The sequence below is a fragment of the Eurosta solidaginis genome, chromosome 1 (assembly GCF_040869045.1).
Source record: "Eurosta solidaginis isolate ZX-2024a chromosome 1, ASM4086904v1, whole genome shotgun sequence".
NCBI lineage: Eukaryota > Metazoa > Arthropoda > Insecta > Diptera > Tephritidae > Eurosta > Eurosta solidaginis.
In genome coordinates, this window is record NC_090319.1 from 83781286 (window position 1) to 83796923 (window position 15638).

Here is a 15638-nt window from a genome sequence, read left to right on the forward strand (position 1 = left end):
ACTGCACCACCGTTCAACCGCCGTACCGACCCCTCCGCTATTACTACGACTGTTAGCCGCCGCGCGCCTCCCTCCCCTGCCATCTTTGTACGGAAAGCTGCTGCTCTTACTACCCGTCAAGCCGTGGGTGTGTGTGTGTATTCGTCATTAACACATAACTACTGTGTTCATATTAAGTGGGGGTTTGTGGGACCTCTACTTGACCCTGGATTGACTGAGTCCTACCTGAGCCTTCGACAAAACCCACCTCATAGCCTTACTCTTATAGGCTTACTCTTATAGGCTTCCTCTAGCCCCTGCGTGCATGCCGTGATGTTATTTGAAAGATCAGTATTACTAGATGAAACGTGTTCCTGGAGCTGTTCACAGTTAATAACTACTTCAGCCTCTTGGCATCTTCCCAAAATAGCTTCTTTGGTCAAATTGAATGGTGACTTGAACTCATTGAGTACTCTTACCGGAATACGTCCATCTTGTTTTGTCATAGCCAGGGTTTTTCCTACAAGTATGTTCAGTACTGATTTGTTTGCTGCTTCGACAACCAACAATTTGTTTGTCCCACAATCTCCATCAACCTTTGCCCAGATGACTGCTTCGATTTTGGTGGTATTTGCTGACTCTCTTCCACCAGCAATAGTTTACTGCTGTAACCTCTCTCGTAGCCGAAATTAAGTGGCACATCCATGTTCTTATATCGCACCGTCTTGCTTTGCATATCGATCTTGATGCCTTGGTCGATTAAGAAGTCTACTCCAATTATGATTTCATCAACAATATCTGCCACTATAAAATTGTGTAGTACCGTGACGTTCCCAATTGCTACTCCACATTCTACTTCTTCAATTACCTGGGTGTCCTCTCCCGTGGCTGTACGTAATCTTGCTCCAAGCAATGGTCTTATCTTTTTGTTGACTAAATCCGCTCGAATGATGGAATGAGATGCACCCGTATCTACAGTCAGTAAACGTTCCTTTCCATCCACATGTCCTCCAACAGTAAGATTGCTCGATCTTCTTCCAATCTGCGAGATAGAGATTATAGGGCATTCAATTGCGGGAGCCAGCTGTCGCCCCTTGCGGCTGACTCGATTTAGTTTAACGATTGAATGGTCTTGGAGATTTGCTCATCTCCTTCTGCTCTGCGTTTACGACCACCCACATTGTTGGAACTGTTAGGGTTGGTGTTGCAATAACGCGCAATATGCCCTGGCTTTCCACACTTAAATCATTTGACTGCATCATTATTCTTCTGCTGCGTACCCTTCAATGCTTCAAAAATTGCGTCTACCCAGTCTGGCCTTTCCACATCCAAGCGATAAGCTTTGTACGCTGGCTTACTCAAAAGTGAGGCTGTTTCCTGAGTCAGTGCATGCGATACCGTTTCAGCAAATGTTAGATTTGGATTCGCATATGTAGCCCGCTTCGTTTCCACATCTCGTATGCCATTTATGAAGCTCTGGATTTTTACCCTTTCAGTGTATTCCACGGGTGCGTCCGCATTTGCAAGATGAGCCAATCTTTCAATATCTGAAGCAAACTCCAGCAATGTCTCATTTGCTTTTTAGTAGCGGTTTTGCAACTCAATTTGGAATATCTGTTTTCTATGCTCGCTTCCATAACGTCGTTCTACAGCAGCCATCAATGCTTCATAATTGTTCCGTCTGTCTGTAGGATTTCGGCTGCTGGCCCCTTCAATGCCACGAACAGTGCAGCAACTTTATCTTCCGCATTCCAGTTGTTCACTGCTGCGGTCTTCTCAAACTGTAGCTTGAAGACCTGGAAAGGAACAGAAGCGTCAAAAGATGGAGTTTTTACCTTCGCATTACTTACTGAAGCAGACGGCCGATTAAGTTGCAATTCCTGTATACGACCTCTCAAAGCATCCGCTTCTGCCTCGAATTTTTCTTCAAACTGCGTTATTTTCTCGTCCATACGCGCTTCGAGTTTTGATTATATACGCGCCTCTTGCTCTTTCAGTTGTGTTTCCATCTTTGATGTAATCTGTGTCGACATTTCTGAAATACGTGTCTGATGTGATTCCAGCTGGAATACCATATATGTCTTCTGCTCTTCCAGTTGAGATGACATTTGCGATGACATTTCTGAAATACGTTCCTCCTGTGCTTCCATATTGGATGTTATGCGTGTCTCTTGCGATTCCAGTTGGGATGCCATATTTGTGGATATATGTGATGATATTTCTGTTATGCGTGTTTCCTGGGTTTCCATTTTTGCCGATATCTGTGATAACAAAGCCAATATCGCATTATTCTCGCTGCTTGCGACTGGACTCGGACTTCCGATCTTCTCTTCAATTTTTGTTGTTGTCTCGTCCCCATCAGGATAAAAGACATACTCGTCCACATCAATTCCTTACGACTCCATTACCTCTTTTTGCCGTGCTTGAAGTTCGATCTTATTGCCGGTTGTATTCAATCCACGGCTCTCCAACTCCTTCTTCAGTTGCTGGATCCTCAACTCACTCAATTTTGCCATGTCCAAGTTGTCCTCTGGAATTTTTTCAAAAGTTCCTCTTCTGACACCAATTGTAACGAATTTACTGCAAATCCTCTTATTTGCAATCTTCTGCTAAGTTCGAATCACTAAACTGTTGAATAAATAACTCCAATATTGAATAATGGAAAAATGGCCTTTATTAAAGTACTTCACAATAACACTTATACTTTGCAACTAGCTTGCTTAATAACCAAAGTGACTGATAGCTTAAATGAAACTGATCTATTGCCCGACAGATAGCGTGCTTAACTGAAAACTGCTCATAGCGCCTCTACCGCTGATGCTTTTATACTCTGTGATTTCTTCGTGGCATCTTCTAGGCGCTTCCAAAATTTACTTAGTTAGTTATTAATTTCTCAGCTACAACTATAGATGTATAATTTTTATAGCTTCTCTCATACCCCATGCGCTTGTATGTGTGAGCGACATTTCCACAATCACAATTACATATCTTTAGGAGCATTTCAGATAAGATATCTGCATGTGCCTGTGCGTTGCTCTCAGCTACGTGTACCTATGTACATATGTGTAGACATAATGATTGATTCGTTTATGTAGATACATAATGATTGATCTATGGATGTGCATGCAAGCCGCTGCTTAGCATCGGCTTAGAGATGGCAGCACCGCTTAGTTTTGCTAATATTCGTAACAATACTAATAAAGGGTCTGGCAAAGTTGACATAGTCATAACCATATTTTTGCTTATCCATATGAATTGGCATCAGTTATTGGTGCCTTGACCTAAAAATCGCGAAAATTTCATAAAAATGAAGAAAACGCAAACAATTACAAACATATACCACAAAAACTAAGTCCCTTGGCTAAAACGTATCCAAAACAATAAATAAAATCTACAAAAAGTGAATAAATTCTCCAACTCAAATATTTTTAGGTTATGGAAAAAATGGCGAAAAAACAATAACCAATTGGTTGGATATGGTATGGTTATGGCTAGGGCTTTATGGCATGGCACCACTGACCAATTACATTGATTTCCATAAAGTTGGTTGGATCAGCTGTTTTGTATGGATATGGATACGTCAAGTTTAAACGGCCCTTAACCGCTTAAAAGGTTATGGCGTATAACAAGTTGGGCCGGTCACTTCTTCGCTGTGTTCCTCTTCATCTGATTCCACAGTCCGGTTCTGGTTGATATCAACACCTAGCAAACACATCCAGAGATGACTCACGAGTCAGATGCATGTATCCTAAACTTAAAACGTATCCAAAACAATAAATAAAATCTACAAAAAGTGAATAAATTCTCCAACTCAAATATTTTTAGGTTATGGAAAAAATGGCGAAAAAACAATAACCAATTGGTTGGATATGGTATGGTTATGGCTAGGGCTTTATGGCATGGCACCACTGACCAATTACATTGATTTCCATAAAGTTGGTTGGATCAGCTGTTTTGTATGGATATGGATACGTCAAGTTTAAACGGCCCTTAACCGCTTAAAAGGTTATGGCGTATAACAAGTTGGGCCGGTCACTTCTTCGCTGTGTTCCTCTTCATCTGATTCCACAGGCCGGTTCTGGTTGATATCAACACCTAGCAAACACATCCAGAGATGACTCACGAGTCAGATGCGTGTATCCTAAACGTAAAACGTATCCAAAACAATAAATAAAATCTACAAAAAGTGAATAAATTCTCCAACTCAAATATTTTTAGGTTATGGAAAAAATGGCGAAAAAACAATAACCAATTGGTTGGATATGGTATGGTTATGGCTAGGGCTTTATGGCATGGCACCACTGACCAATTACATTGATTTCCATAAAGTTGGTTGGATCAGCTGTTTTGTATGGATATGGATACGTCAAGTTTAAACGGCCCTTAACCGCTTAAAAGGTTATGGCGTATAACAAGTTGGGCCGGTCACTTCTTCGCTGTGTTCCTCTTCATCTGATTCCACAGGCCGGTTCTGGTTGATATCAACACCTAGCAAACACATCCAGAGATGACTCACGAGTCAGATGCGTGTATCCTACAAAATAAAACAAATTTTATTTATATATATACTCATTTTATTTATTTATATAAAAATGTTTCTCAATTTAAGAAAAGAACTTTTAGTAAGTGTTAACAGCTTCTTAAAATTCTAACAAAAACGAATCAAAATCTACTAAGTATATTTGTGAGTTTTTCTTTCATGTCATTTATGTAAGTATATTAATAAAAAACGATTAAAATAGATTTTTTTTTTACAAAAAAATGCGCTCTACGAGTAGTAAATAATTCTGTGGTCGTAAGCAATAGCCGCATAAATCCCATAAAAAATTACAGCCTTGAAGGCTATCATTTATGAACACAGATTTAACGGTCCATCAGTAATTTGTTAATTGTACTTAATTTAAAATGGTTAATAAGAAAAATAAATAAACTATGATGTATCTCCATGTGATGTATTATTTTAAACCTTAAAATGGCTTAATATACATAAACCATTTTCGCCATAATTTAGTATTTCCTTCAATACTTATTTTAGAAACTGATTTTTTTAATTTGCTACAACATTTTTAGTTTTGTGAATTGACCTTTCATTATTACAGTACATATTACTAATTACAGTAACTTCACATATCCTGACGTGTATTCTCTGATTCATTATCGCTGAAACTCGAATCACCAATAATAATATCAGGTGTACCCAAAAATAGATGTCATTAAGTATAACGTTTACTGGGTGAACATAAAACTGACCGAAGCTTCAGGTTATTTCTGGCTACCAGCTCGCTTAGAGGAAGCAGGGATCTGGAACTATATCATCATGATACAAATATTTTTATCATGAATATATTATACCTCAAAAATTTGTTTCTTATGATAATCCTCTTCTCTCGATTCAAGCAAAAAAAAAAAAAACAGAGTTACTCATAATTTTTGAAATGTTCATACAGTCCCTGGTATGTTATCCCTTATAGCTTTTGGTTTCGTAAAAAGCCGTATCATTTTCGAAAGGCCTATATACTTATGTAAGAAGTAAAAACAGCATTGATTTAAGAGCAGTTTCGCCAAATCACAATAATATTCATCATAAATAAAAATTGTTTTTTGTAATTGATATTAGAGAAAAATTGTAAGTTTACAAACGGCGATGGTTACTAGGACATGTTTCTGAATTTCAATTCTTCATCAGCTAGCTTTTCGGGAGCTGAGCGTTGAACTCGAATCTCCAACATTCATATCAGTGCAAAGGCAGATGCCTTTAGCTGCTGAGCCATATGAATGTTCCGTTGTTCGCTGTACAATTGGTCTCTAAGAGTTGCCTTTTTGTTTATATTCCTTTTGATCACCATGTAGGCACATACACTCTGTATGTAGTTTATTCCTAATGGTGTGGATATGATTTTTAGGCGCGCTTTTGAAAGCTTAGTAACATTTGTTTCGAATAGTGAGGTACTTCCAAGCCAACTAACCAGTTTCCTAGTTAAGGTGAACATGCAAAGTGTGATTGTAAGAATTAGACCAGGTTTACACTAATCTACAATAAATCCGCATTAGATAATATACGCGTTTACATATGTTCCATCCCTCGAAACTAGATTATCATAATGCAAAAATAAAGGTGATGTCAACAACATAACCTCACTTTTTCGGCAGCACTTTTTGCCAGTATTTACTTGTATTACAAAAGTGATACATTTTGATTGTTTATGTTTCGTACAAATTTGCTCAAAAAACCTGTTTTTGGGGGATTATTTAAAACTTGTTCTTAAATACCGATTATCGAAGGGAAAAATGTATATGAGAAATCTAGTTATTTAATTACAGATTAGGAGTTAAGCACAAAAATAAAGATAATCTCGTTATATGTAAAGTAGGACTTAGAGAAATTTAACAGAACTCCAGTAACGGCCGCTGACATTTGGAAATTCATGATAATGCAATAAGTTTTTATCAGTGCCTAAATGGATCCGGAATTTTGACCTCCTAAAGAAAAGTTTTAATTTCACGGCTTTACATTCCGAAAACTTCTTTCGGGCGGTTAAGCCATCATCTTAAATGGCCTTAAAGAACTCCAGTGAAACAGGAAATCAGCATTCAAAAATACAAAAAAAAAAAAAAAAACTTGGCTACATTCCCATTTTTACATACAAGTCTTTTTTTTTCAAAATACAAACAACATGCGCCACTTTACTTCTTGGACCACTGTAAGAGCACGTTTACACATGCACCAATCTACAATTAATCCTCAATAGACAATCTACTTATGTACATATGTTCCATCACTAGAAACTATATTATATTATCTGTCAAATTTTCAAGTTTCTCCTTAATTTCGTGCTTCCAGTTAGCGATTACACTCTAGAAGTGACATTTTTTCTATGAAAAAAATCGGAATCTCTAAAATTTGTTCATAATTACCGATTATCGAAGCGAAAAATTTATATGGGATCTATTTACTTAATTAACTGTTGGGAGCTAAGTACGTTTGCCTATTTTTTTCATATACAACTAATGACATCTAGGGTGTCCCTGTGGAGATTGAAACCACTTTTATATTTAGATATATAAACACTTTTATTTAATTAAATAATACGCCTAAATGTATGCGTATATAATTTTCAACCTGAATACAAATTTTTGATTATAGAAAAATGAAAAACAATGAAAAATTTTGAATAAGCTAATGAAATTACAAAGTATATAAAGTTAAAGTAAAATTTACAATGTATTAAAAGGAACCCAACAGTCCCTTCTAAATAAAAGCTCAAAATAAAAGAGAAACGTGAAAATTTGATAGCTAGTAATCTACTTCCTAGGGATGGAATATACAATGTGAACGCCTAGATTATAAATTGTGAATATATTGTAGAATAAAAAATGTGTAACCGTGGTCTAAGTATCTATAAGTTAGTTGAAAAATATTCCCACAATATTTTTAACCTTTGAAGCGTGGGATTAATTGAAATTTGCATCTACCATTGCATAATTTTAGGTACACCGTCTAACTTCATTTTGGCGAATGGCCCTGGCTGGCCTGGCTTTTAGAGAATTCCGACGAGATGGGAAAACTTTATATCTAATGTTTGTTTATTCAAGTTTGTTTTTGTGTTTCATTACATACATATATAGATACACGATAATTATTATTAGTTAGCATATAAATGTATACCTATAATAGTTTTAAATTTTACATAATATTATTTTTTTTGCATTGTTATCATTCTAAATATTATTATTTTTATTGTTTTATACTTATACAATATAATTTTAAAGTAACTTACTTTATAACGTCTGGGTATTTTTCTTTGAAATTGTATTATTATTTTTATGGCGAAATCAATCAATTAATTACATATATGTAACTTAAATCACAGATAACACTGTTGCGTGATTTAACTGATTTTTATGGTACTAGATTTTTTTTATTGCAATGACAACTTTCGAAAAAAAAAAATAGCTTTTATTGTTTATTTTACCATTAGGAAAAGCCCAACATCAACATTGAACCATCTCTTTTCAAAAACGTCCGGTAAACTTCGGTCGAAAAGCAAATGGTCTTACTGAATGCTTACGCAGATTAGCAAAAGCTCTATTTGAAATGGCAATGTGCATGTCTTTCAGTATCCTCACTATCATATCAGCATTAGAGCTCTTCAAATATGAAGGTAGAATAAGAAATATACAAAAATTAGGATAAGAACACGCATATAACTAGAAGACAAAAGTGAATACCAGATACATAAATAAATAAAATAAATGAATGTAAGGCGCGATAACCTCCGAAGAGATCTAAGGCCGAGCTTCTCTTCCAATTTGCATCGTGCTCCTCTTGATTTTCCCTAAAAATTGGCCGGACGGGACCTAAATGTTTTATGCCGACTTCGAACGGCATCTGCAAGGCAGATGAGTTTTCACTGAGAGCTGTCCATGGCAGAAATACACCCGGAGCGCTTGCCAAACACTGCCGAGGGGCGACCCCACTTAGAAAAATTTCCTTCTAATTTAAAAACCTTATTTCTAAAATTTTGATGTTGCCTTGCCCGGGCTGTGAGCCCAGGGCATACGGTGTGGTAGGCGGAGTACGCTACCATCACACCACGGTGGGCGCCGTCCAGATACATAAAGAGAAATAAATAAGCGGCTGTTCGAGAAGGTTGTTCGTGTAAAGTCTAGGCCCTAGGAGATATGGGCGAAGGAGGTAACCGGGAGTATAAAAGCAGTGCAAGCTGAGGAATAATGAATCATTTTAACACGCTTTCAGTGAAGTACGCGAGTATTGTAATTGTGAAGTACTACTACTCCGTAGAGTTGTAAATAAAGGAGATATTGCTATACAGAATATTTGAGTTATTTATTCGAGAGTTCAGCGATTCGAACGAAAGCAGAAGGTGCAAAATAATCAGAAATTCCCAAAATGCGTTACAATACTCAATACAATAAAAGGAACTCAAAATCTGCAAACGATGCCGTATTAATAACAACGTAAAAGGCTTTTAGTTAAATTAGTGTTACATATGAAAGTTCGGCTAATTGAAAACACTTCATTTTAAAACACGTCCCAAACAATCAACTATAGCTTCTAAAGTATCATCTGAAAGGCCAGATCTTAATAGGCACCTGAAAAATAGCTTTCATATTTCAAACTAGTAAGGGAATTAGTTGGTAGCACAATATAAACCATTTATAAATGTACACCACTAAGTTCACCGGATAAGAAAATGCCTATTCCTTTTGAAATCAGATAATGGAGATTTTTAATGTCTAAAAAAGGCTGTAACAGGAAAGGAGGATTCAATTGGAACTTGTAAAAAAATAAAACAGGGACATGAAATAAAGTTTCTTAAATTGGAATTTAAGATCTCGAGAGAATCCTGAAACGCCGGGATTTTAAGAAATTTAATCTCGGGATTTCGGGATTGAAAAATGGCTCGGAAAACTCAAGATTCGGGATCGGAATTCCTGGGAATCGATGCCTTAGTATATGTATATCTATCGGAACTTGAGTTACAGCTAAAAGTAGAAGAAAAGTGTGATAATACCTGGGCATTACTCAGAAATCCGGGTGATTCGGGTATCATTAGCTCTTGCTATACATTTATGTACCAATTTTTTAATTTTTGAGTGAACACATTTTGAATTTCGCAAAACTTGTGACAAACTTGCACTTATTGGCGGCACAAGTTGTTCTCTCGCAAACTTTGCAAGAGTTATCGAAATGCAAAGCCAAATTAATAACAAAATTTAGTAGAAAATTGATTAAACAAACTTTTTTTTTAACTCTTTTGCGCAGACGAACCGGCGGACATAGGTATGTAGTTTACGTTTTTCTTTTTCTTCCAAATAATTTTGCTTAATGAATTTAAGAAAAATATAAAAATAAATTCCAATCAATAGAGTCTGTACGCCGTTTCATATTTTAAATGCAATAACTATCTCTTAGAACTAGAGAAAATTTGTTTTTTTTTTTGTAGTTTTTGTTGCAGTTGTTATGTTCGTCATTTTATTATTCTTCTCGTATAACTGTTTTATTGAAGAAATTTATTTTTATTTTTTTTTGTTAGAAATGCGTCTGTGATATGTTCATTGTTTGCGATGAAAAATTAATGAAAACATTTATGGATACATTTTGAACTCATATACATATGGACTTATTTTAGATAGTATATTTCATAAATGTTTTCAGAAGTATACTTATCCATACATATTTATGTACAATATATATGAATGAATAAAGATATATATGTATGATTATGTGATGGCTTACAACAATTCCTGTGATACTTTCTTCATTTACAATATACATAATTATTTCAGAAAAATTCTTATAAGTACTTTACCACTTAAATTTCGCTTTGTATTTGTCTTTTTATTTTTATTTCCACGTCTAATATTTTCTTTATATTTGCTTTTTGTTGTCTTTAAATGGCACAAAATAAATTTTTTGCTTAGAACTTAGAAACAAATTTTACAACAATGATTCCTCCCAAGTTCCTTGAATAATGGCTCTCAAACTGTGCGTTGTTATTACTTAAGCTCTCAAACTGTATTGAAACATTTTTTGCTAATAGTTCTTAACTATGGAGCTTCGAATGAATTTCTGATATTTATTGCGTTCCAATGTTCCAACGAAGCGTGATTCAAATACGGATAGAAATTTAACACGCAAATGCAACAACAATGCGATATAGATCAATTTGTTGTTGCACTTGCATGTTACATTTTTATCGTATCTGGATCACTGTTCATTGGAACGCGAGGATTATTATTTAACATTCGCGCTTTCGTTCATGGTATGCGCTGTGCGTACGTTGTCTCCTTCGAACGTTCTAAACGTAAACTTCGGGGCAATCTTCATCTTTGATCGAGGTATATTGCACTTTCTTCGTGACATTATCGAAAACTGGTGTTATCATATATTTAATACGTTCACGACTCACATAGACCAACGCCACTATCAGACCCAACAATATCATACTTAACACTATTAGCAGGAAAAGCAATGTAACAGTATGCTGATTCATATGCGGTCGTCCACCATTCGCTCGTGTGGATTCATTCAAATCACTCTCAATGTAGTGCGAGTTGGCAGCTGTAGTGAACATCATTGTTGCTGCTCCCACTGCTGCCGCACATCCATCCATATTTATTTCCATCACGGGTAACGGATCCATATCGTTGTGATAGCACATGAGCGTATTTTTATTACGTACCGTTACATTCGTCGACAACACCCATGTATGAAATGAACTGATCTTGCAGTCACAAGTGAATGGATTAAGATTAAAGTCGACTATGAGATTGGTCGTGCGATCTGTACGCGCTTCCAACTCGTTGAGTAGCATCATGTCATGCGTTTTCACATATTCAAATTTATTACGCTCCAAATCGAGAAAGCGTAGATTCTTCAGACAGCGCACTTCAAAATTGATCTCTGTAAGTAAATTATCACCTAAATGCAGATCACGCAAAACAGGCAGATCACAGAAGACATTACGATCTTTGAAGTGTGTAATCTCATTTTGTTCTAAATGCAATTTCTCGAGCTTCACCAATTGACTATTCATAAATATATCATGTAAATCTTCGCTCAATTGTGGCGAAGTGTTGTCGGCGAAGGCGTCTGTGAGATGTAAACTTTGTAAATTTAAGAAATTTGAAAACACCCTCGGATGATGGTGATTGACTTCGTCTTCGTCTCTTGATATGCTTAAGTTGTTGTGATTCAAAATTAGACGCTCAACATTTTCCACGTGATGATAGGATTTACCACGTATATCGCGTATGTGATTATTACTCATATCGACAATCTTCAGATTTGTATAGTCATTAATTCTACCGAATACATTCCATGGTAGTTCGGGTATAAAATTGCCAGTGAATATTAAAATTTCTACTTCGATTGGCATAAATTCGAGTACGCTGGTATTATGTATACCAGTATTTGTGCAGTTGACTACATAACTAATGCTACCCTCGTAGAGTTCACGTCCGCAAAGGCACGCCGGTGGGAAGTTGGGTCCACAACTCGATGAAACTATCATAGCTGCCGTAGTGCCGAGGCAGGTGAGTGTGAGTAGCGCGCATAAGATTTGTCGCTGTGATTTAGAGTTAGCGTTGGCATACATTTTGTGATGGATTAGTTTGTAGATCGTTGGGAGATTGAGGCAGTTGTTTGTAGATGCTGTAATGAGATCAGAGAAGAGAAGAAAATATGTTAAGTTTGGATGTTGCATCAAAATTAATAGCTATACGGATAAAAATCTTAACCTTAACCTTAAACCATTCATCGGTTAAAGCAATTTTTCAAACTTTCTTTGTACTAAATTTGAAACCTTGCAAATTACTGCTGTTATTTTTAGCTTCATTCGGTTTAAATTTTAAACCTAACAAACATATAAGTCAAAATTTAAAAAAATATTTTAAAACACAATGAAAAAGTTTAAAAATAAATAACTAAAAACTGGTAGATACTTCTGGTTCTATAACAAAAGAAAAAAGTTTAGAAAATGGAAGAATATGAACCTGTTCCGTCCTCCGACAATTTTTAAACAAAAGAGAGAGTACTTCTGGTTTTCAAACAAATGATGAAAGTTTAAATGTTTTGTAATTAAATTTTGCCGACAGGGTAACAGTTATAATTATTTTGGACCGATTTCTCGCAGCAATTTGGCTAGCCAGAAGAAGTTCAAGAAATTTGAGCTTACTGATAGTGCCGGTTATAAGGCAGCTTCTTCTTCGATACTATGGCGGCTCTCTGTGCTCTCTGAGTTGCAAGGATAAAATAGCTTTTGGTTCGGCGAATGGCTTATTAACCTGTTGCGTCAGGATCACTAACATTAACTAGCGCTTAACCGTCTAGGCGGGGTTTCAAATCTTCAGCGCTTTCAGCTCAGTGGAGGTAGTTCTCTTCTTCTGCTGCCAAAAAACCTGTGTCGATAGGAACAAATACATACTCCAAAGGGTCGTATTTTTTATCATCGTCCATGTTTCCGAGCTATACATTAGGATAGCTAGCACTTATAAGCAGGAGTGGTTCTCCACTTCATTTGTTGGCTGGCATTGTTTGACGAAGTTTTCCTCCAAACCAATTTAAAAAGGGATGACGGAAATTCGTTCCATTATACATCCGAAAATGAACAAAACAAAAGGAATCCTAAATGAAGTCCTTCACAGCTTGGAATTTATATCCGAACAGTGACGTGGCTACTAAAGCGCAAATAAACCGATCCTATTTTTGATGCCTGCAAGTACTTCGCCTTTTCCTGGTTCACAGTGAAATCTACTTGTTGCTCCTTTATCTAAGCCAGAGAAGGAATTAGTTAAAACCCGTTTGTTAAGGCTAATGATATCAGTATCATTATAATACGCCAAAAACTGTACGATATTTTAATAGATGACATTATTGCGGTTTCGAATTCTCTTCTTCAAGGCAAAAAAATCACACGGAAGGAAGTCGTCTCGCCTGGAGCCTCGTTTCATTTCGAATTGCACGTAGAGGTTCTTGGCAATCTTTACAAAGCTAATGGTGTTGTTCAACGTCATTAGGTAAAGCTTTACAGGGACCACAACTTCAGAGAGCAACGTTCAGGAAACCCCTTGTCGCCCGTCGAAAGCTGCTCTGAAGTCGATGAAAAAGTGGTGAGAGTGCTCTCTTTAGGAAATGGCGTCTTGAGAAAATTTGGTCGATTTTAAATTTACCAGATCTGAGTTTCGGGTTCAGTCTTTCATACAACTACATATGCCAAATTAAGTGGGCCGATTCCGCACAACGAGGATTATATAATGGACGACTATCATGCCTGTCGTAAAAGGCGTCTAAAATCAAAGTTCCGTACCCGGTTTATGCGCTGGGTACGGGACGCGCCACGACAAACCTCCTTCCAAATAATAAATGCGATTTGTTGATCTAAGCCACGCATGAACGATAAACGATGTAACAATTCGTAGAATTGTTGATAAATTTCACGTTTTAATTAAAAAAGTTTCTTATTAAGTCATTTTTTCTTGTGTGAATCAAAATTCCTATCTTATAACGCATTCATTCCCTTCAGTGAGTGACTGTAAACCTGAATGCCTTTATTAAATATTTGGTATAATAAATTTGTGACTGTGAATGTAAGTGAAAATATCTTAATATCGTATCGTAATGTGAATAGAATATTTGGAATTAACAACGCGCGAAAAATAACTTAATATCGTATCGTAATATGAAAAGAAAGTTTGATATTAAAAATCGCACGTAAATTTTTTTTTATTATCGTATCGTAATATGTATGAATAGAAATTTTAGAATTAAAAATCGCGCCAAAAATATCTTAATATCGCATCGTAATATGACAATTTTGAATTAAAAATGGCGCGAAAATTTATCTTAATATCGTATCGAAATATGTATGAATAGAAATTTTTGAATCGTAATGTGAATAGAATATTTGGAATTAACAACGCGCGAAAAATATCTTAATAACTTATCGCAATATGAAGAGAAAATTTGGAATCAAAAATCCCTCGATTTATTATTCCAAATTTTCGCCGGCGAAGCTTTTTTTAATTTTTGGAATTAATTCGACAAAAAAAAAAATGTATATTAAAATCGTATAGTAATATGAAAATAAATTTGGAATTAAAAAACTCGCGATATTTTATTAAAAGCTAGAAGACCCGGCAGACGTTGTCCTGCCCTAAATTTCGCCAATCTGCATACATTTTAATAAGCTTTTTCTGTTTGACCCTGCCCTCCCCCCTCTTCACTTTTTCCTAATCCTTTTATTCACTCCTCCCTACGTCTTTTTCGCTTCATCTATCTCCATCTTCGTCTTATTCTATCTCTTTCTCAATCTTCACCTTCTCTCTTTTCTCTATTCTCTTCTCTCAATTTCTTCTCATTCTTCTGCATCTCTTATTGCCTGTCCCAGAAGGTGGTATGTATTATATTCCAGTCCCAGTCCCAGTCCCACTCCGAGTCTCAGTCCCAGTCCTAGTCCTAATCCCAGTCCAACTCCGAGTCTCAGTCCCAGTCCTAGTCCTAATCCCAGTCCCAGTCCGTCTCTGGATAATATATTACTCTGTACTAAAACACTCATCAACAGCTTTCATTTGATATCCATATTCTATAAACACACTCTAGGGGTACCCGGGTCCACGTTTTGGCCTATATCTCGAGACCCTAGTCACCCAGGGGTATGAAAATTACCCTCTACTAAAGCACTCATCAACAGCTTTCGCTTGATATCCATATTCTATAAATACATTCTAGGGGTACCCGGGTCCACTTTTTGGCCTATAGCTCGAGACCCTAGTCACCCAGGGGAATGAAAATTACCCTTTACTAAAGCACTCATCAACAGCTTTCATTTGATATCCATATTCTATAAACACACTCCAGGGGTACCCGGGTCCACGTTTTGGCCTATATCTCGAGACCCTAGTCACCCAGGGGTATGAAAATTACCCTCTACTAAAGCACTCATCAATAGCTTTCATTTGATATCCATATTCTATACACACATTCTAGGGGTACCCAGGTCCACGTTTTGGCCTATATCTCGAGACCCTAGTCACCCAGGGGTATGAAAATTACTCTCTACTAAAGCACTCATCAACAGCTTTCATTTGATATCCATATTCTATAAACACACTCTAGGGGTACCCGGGTCCACGTT

At 36.4% G+C, this 15638-nt stretch overlaps 1 protein-coding gene across 6 annotated transcripts in view; it reads right to left on the bottom strand.

Annotated features, from left to right (window-relative positions):
* Positions 1-4530: 4530 nt before the first annotated feature.
* LOC137236382 (phospholipase A2 inhibitor) overlaps positions 4531-15638 on the bottom strand; it is a 400946-nt gene continuing 389838 nt past the window's right edge. For all 6 annotated transcript variants that reach the window (XM_067758923.1, XM_067758922.1, XM_067758919.1 and 3 more), the window contains one exon: positions 4531-12157. In XM_067758923.1, the coding sequence (XP_067615024.1) occupies positions 10803-12101 (1299 nt within the window). In that variant the 5' untranslated portion in view covers positions 12102-12157 and the 3' untranslated portion in view covers positions 4531-10802. The remainder of the gene's footprint in view (positions 12158-15638) is intronic.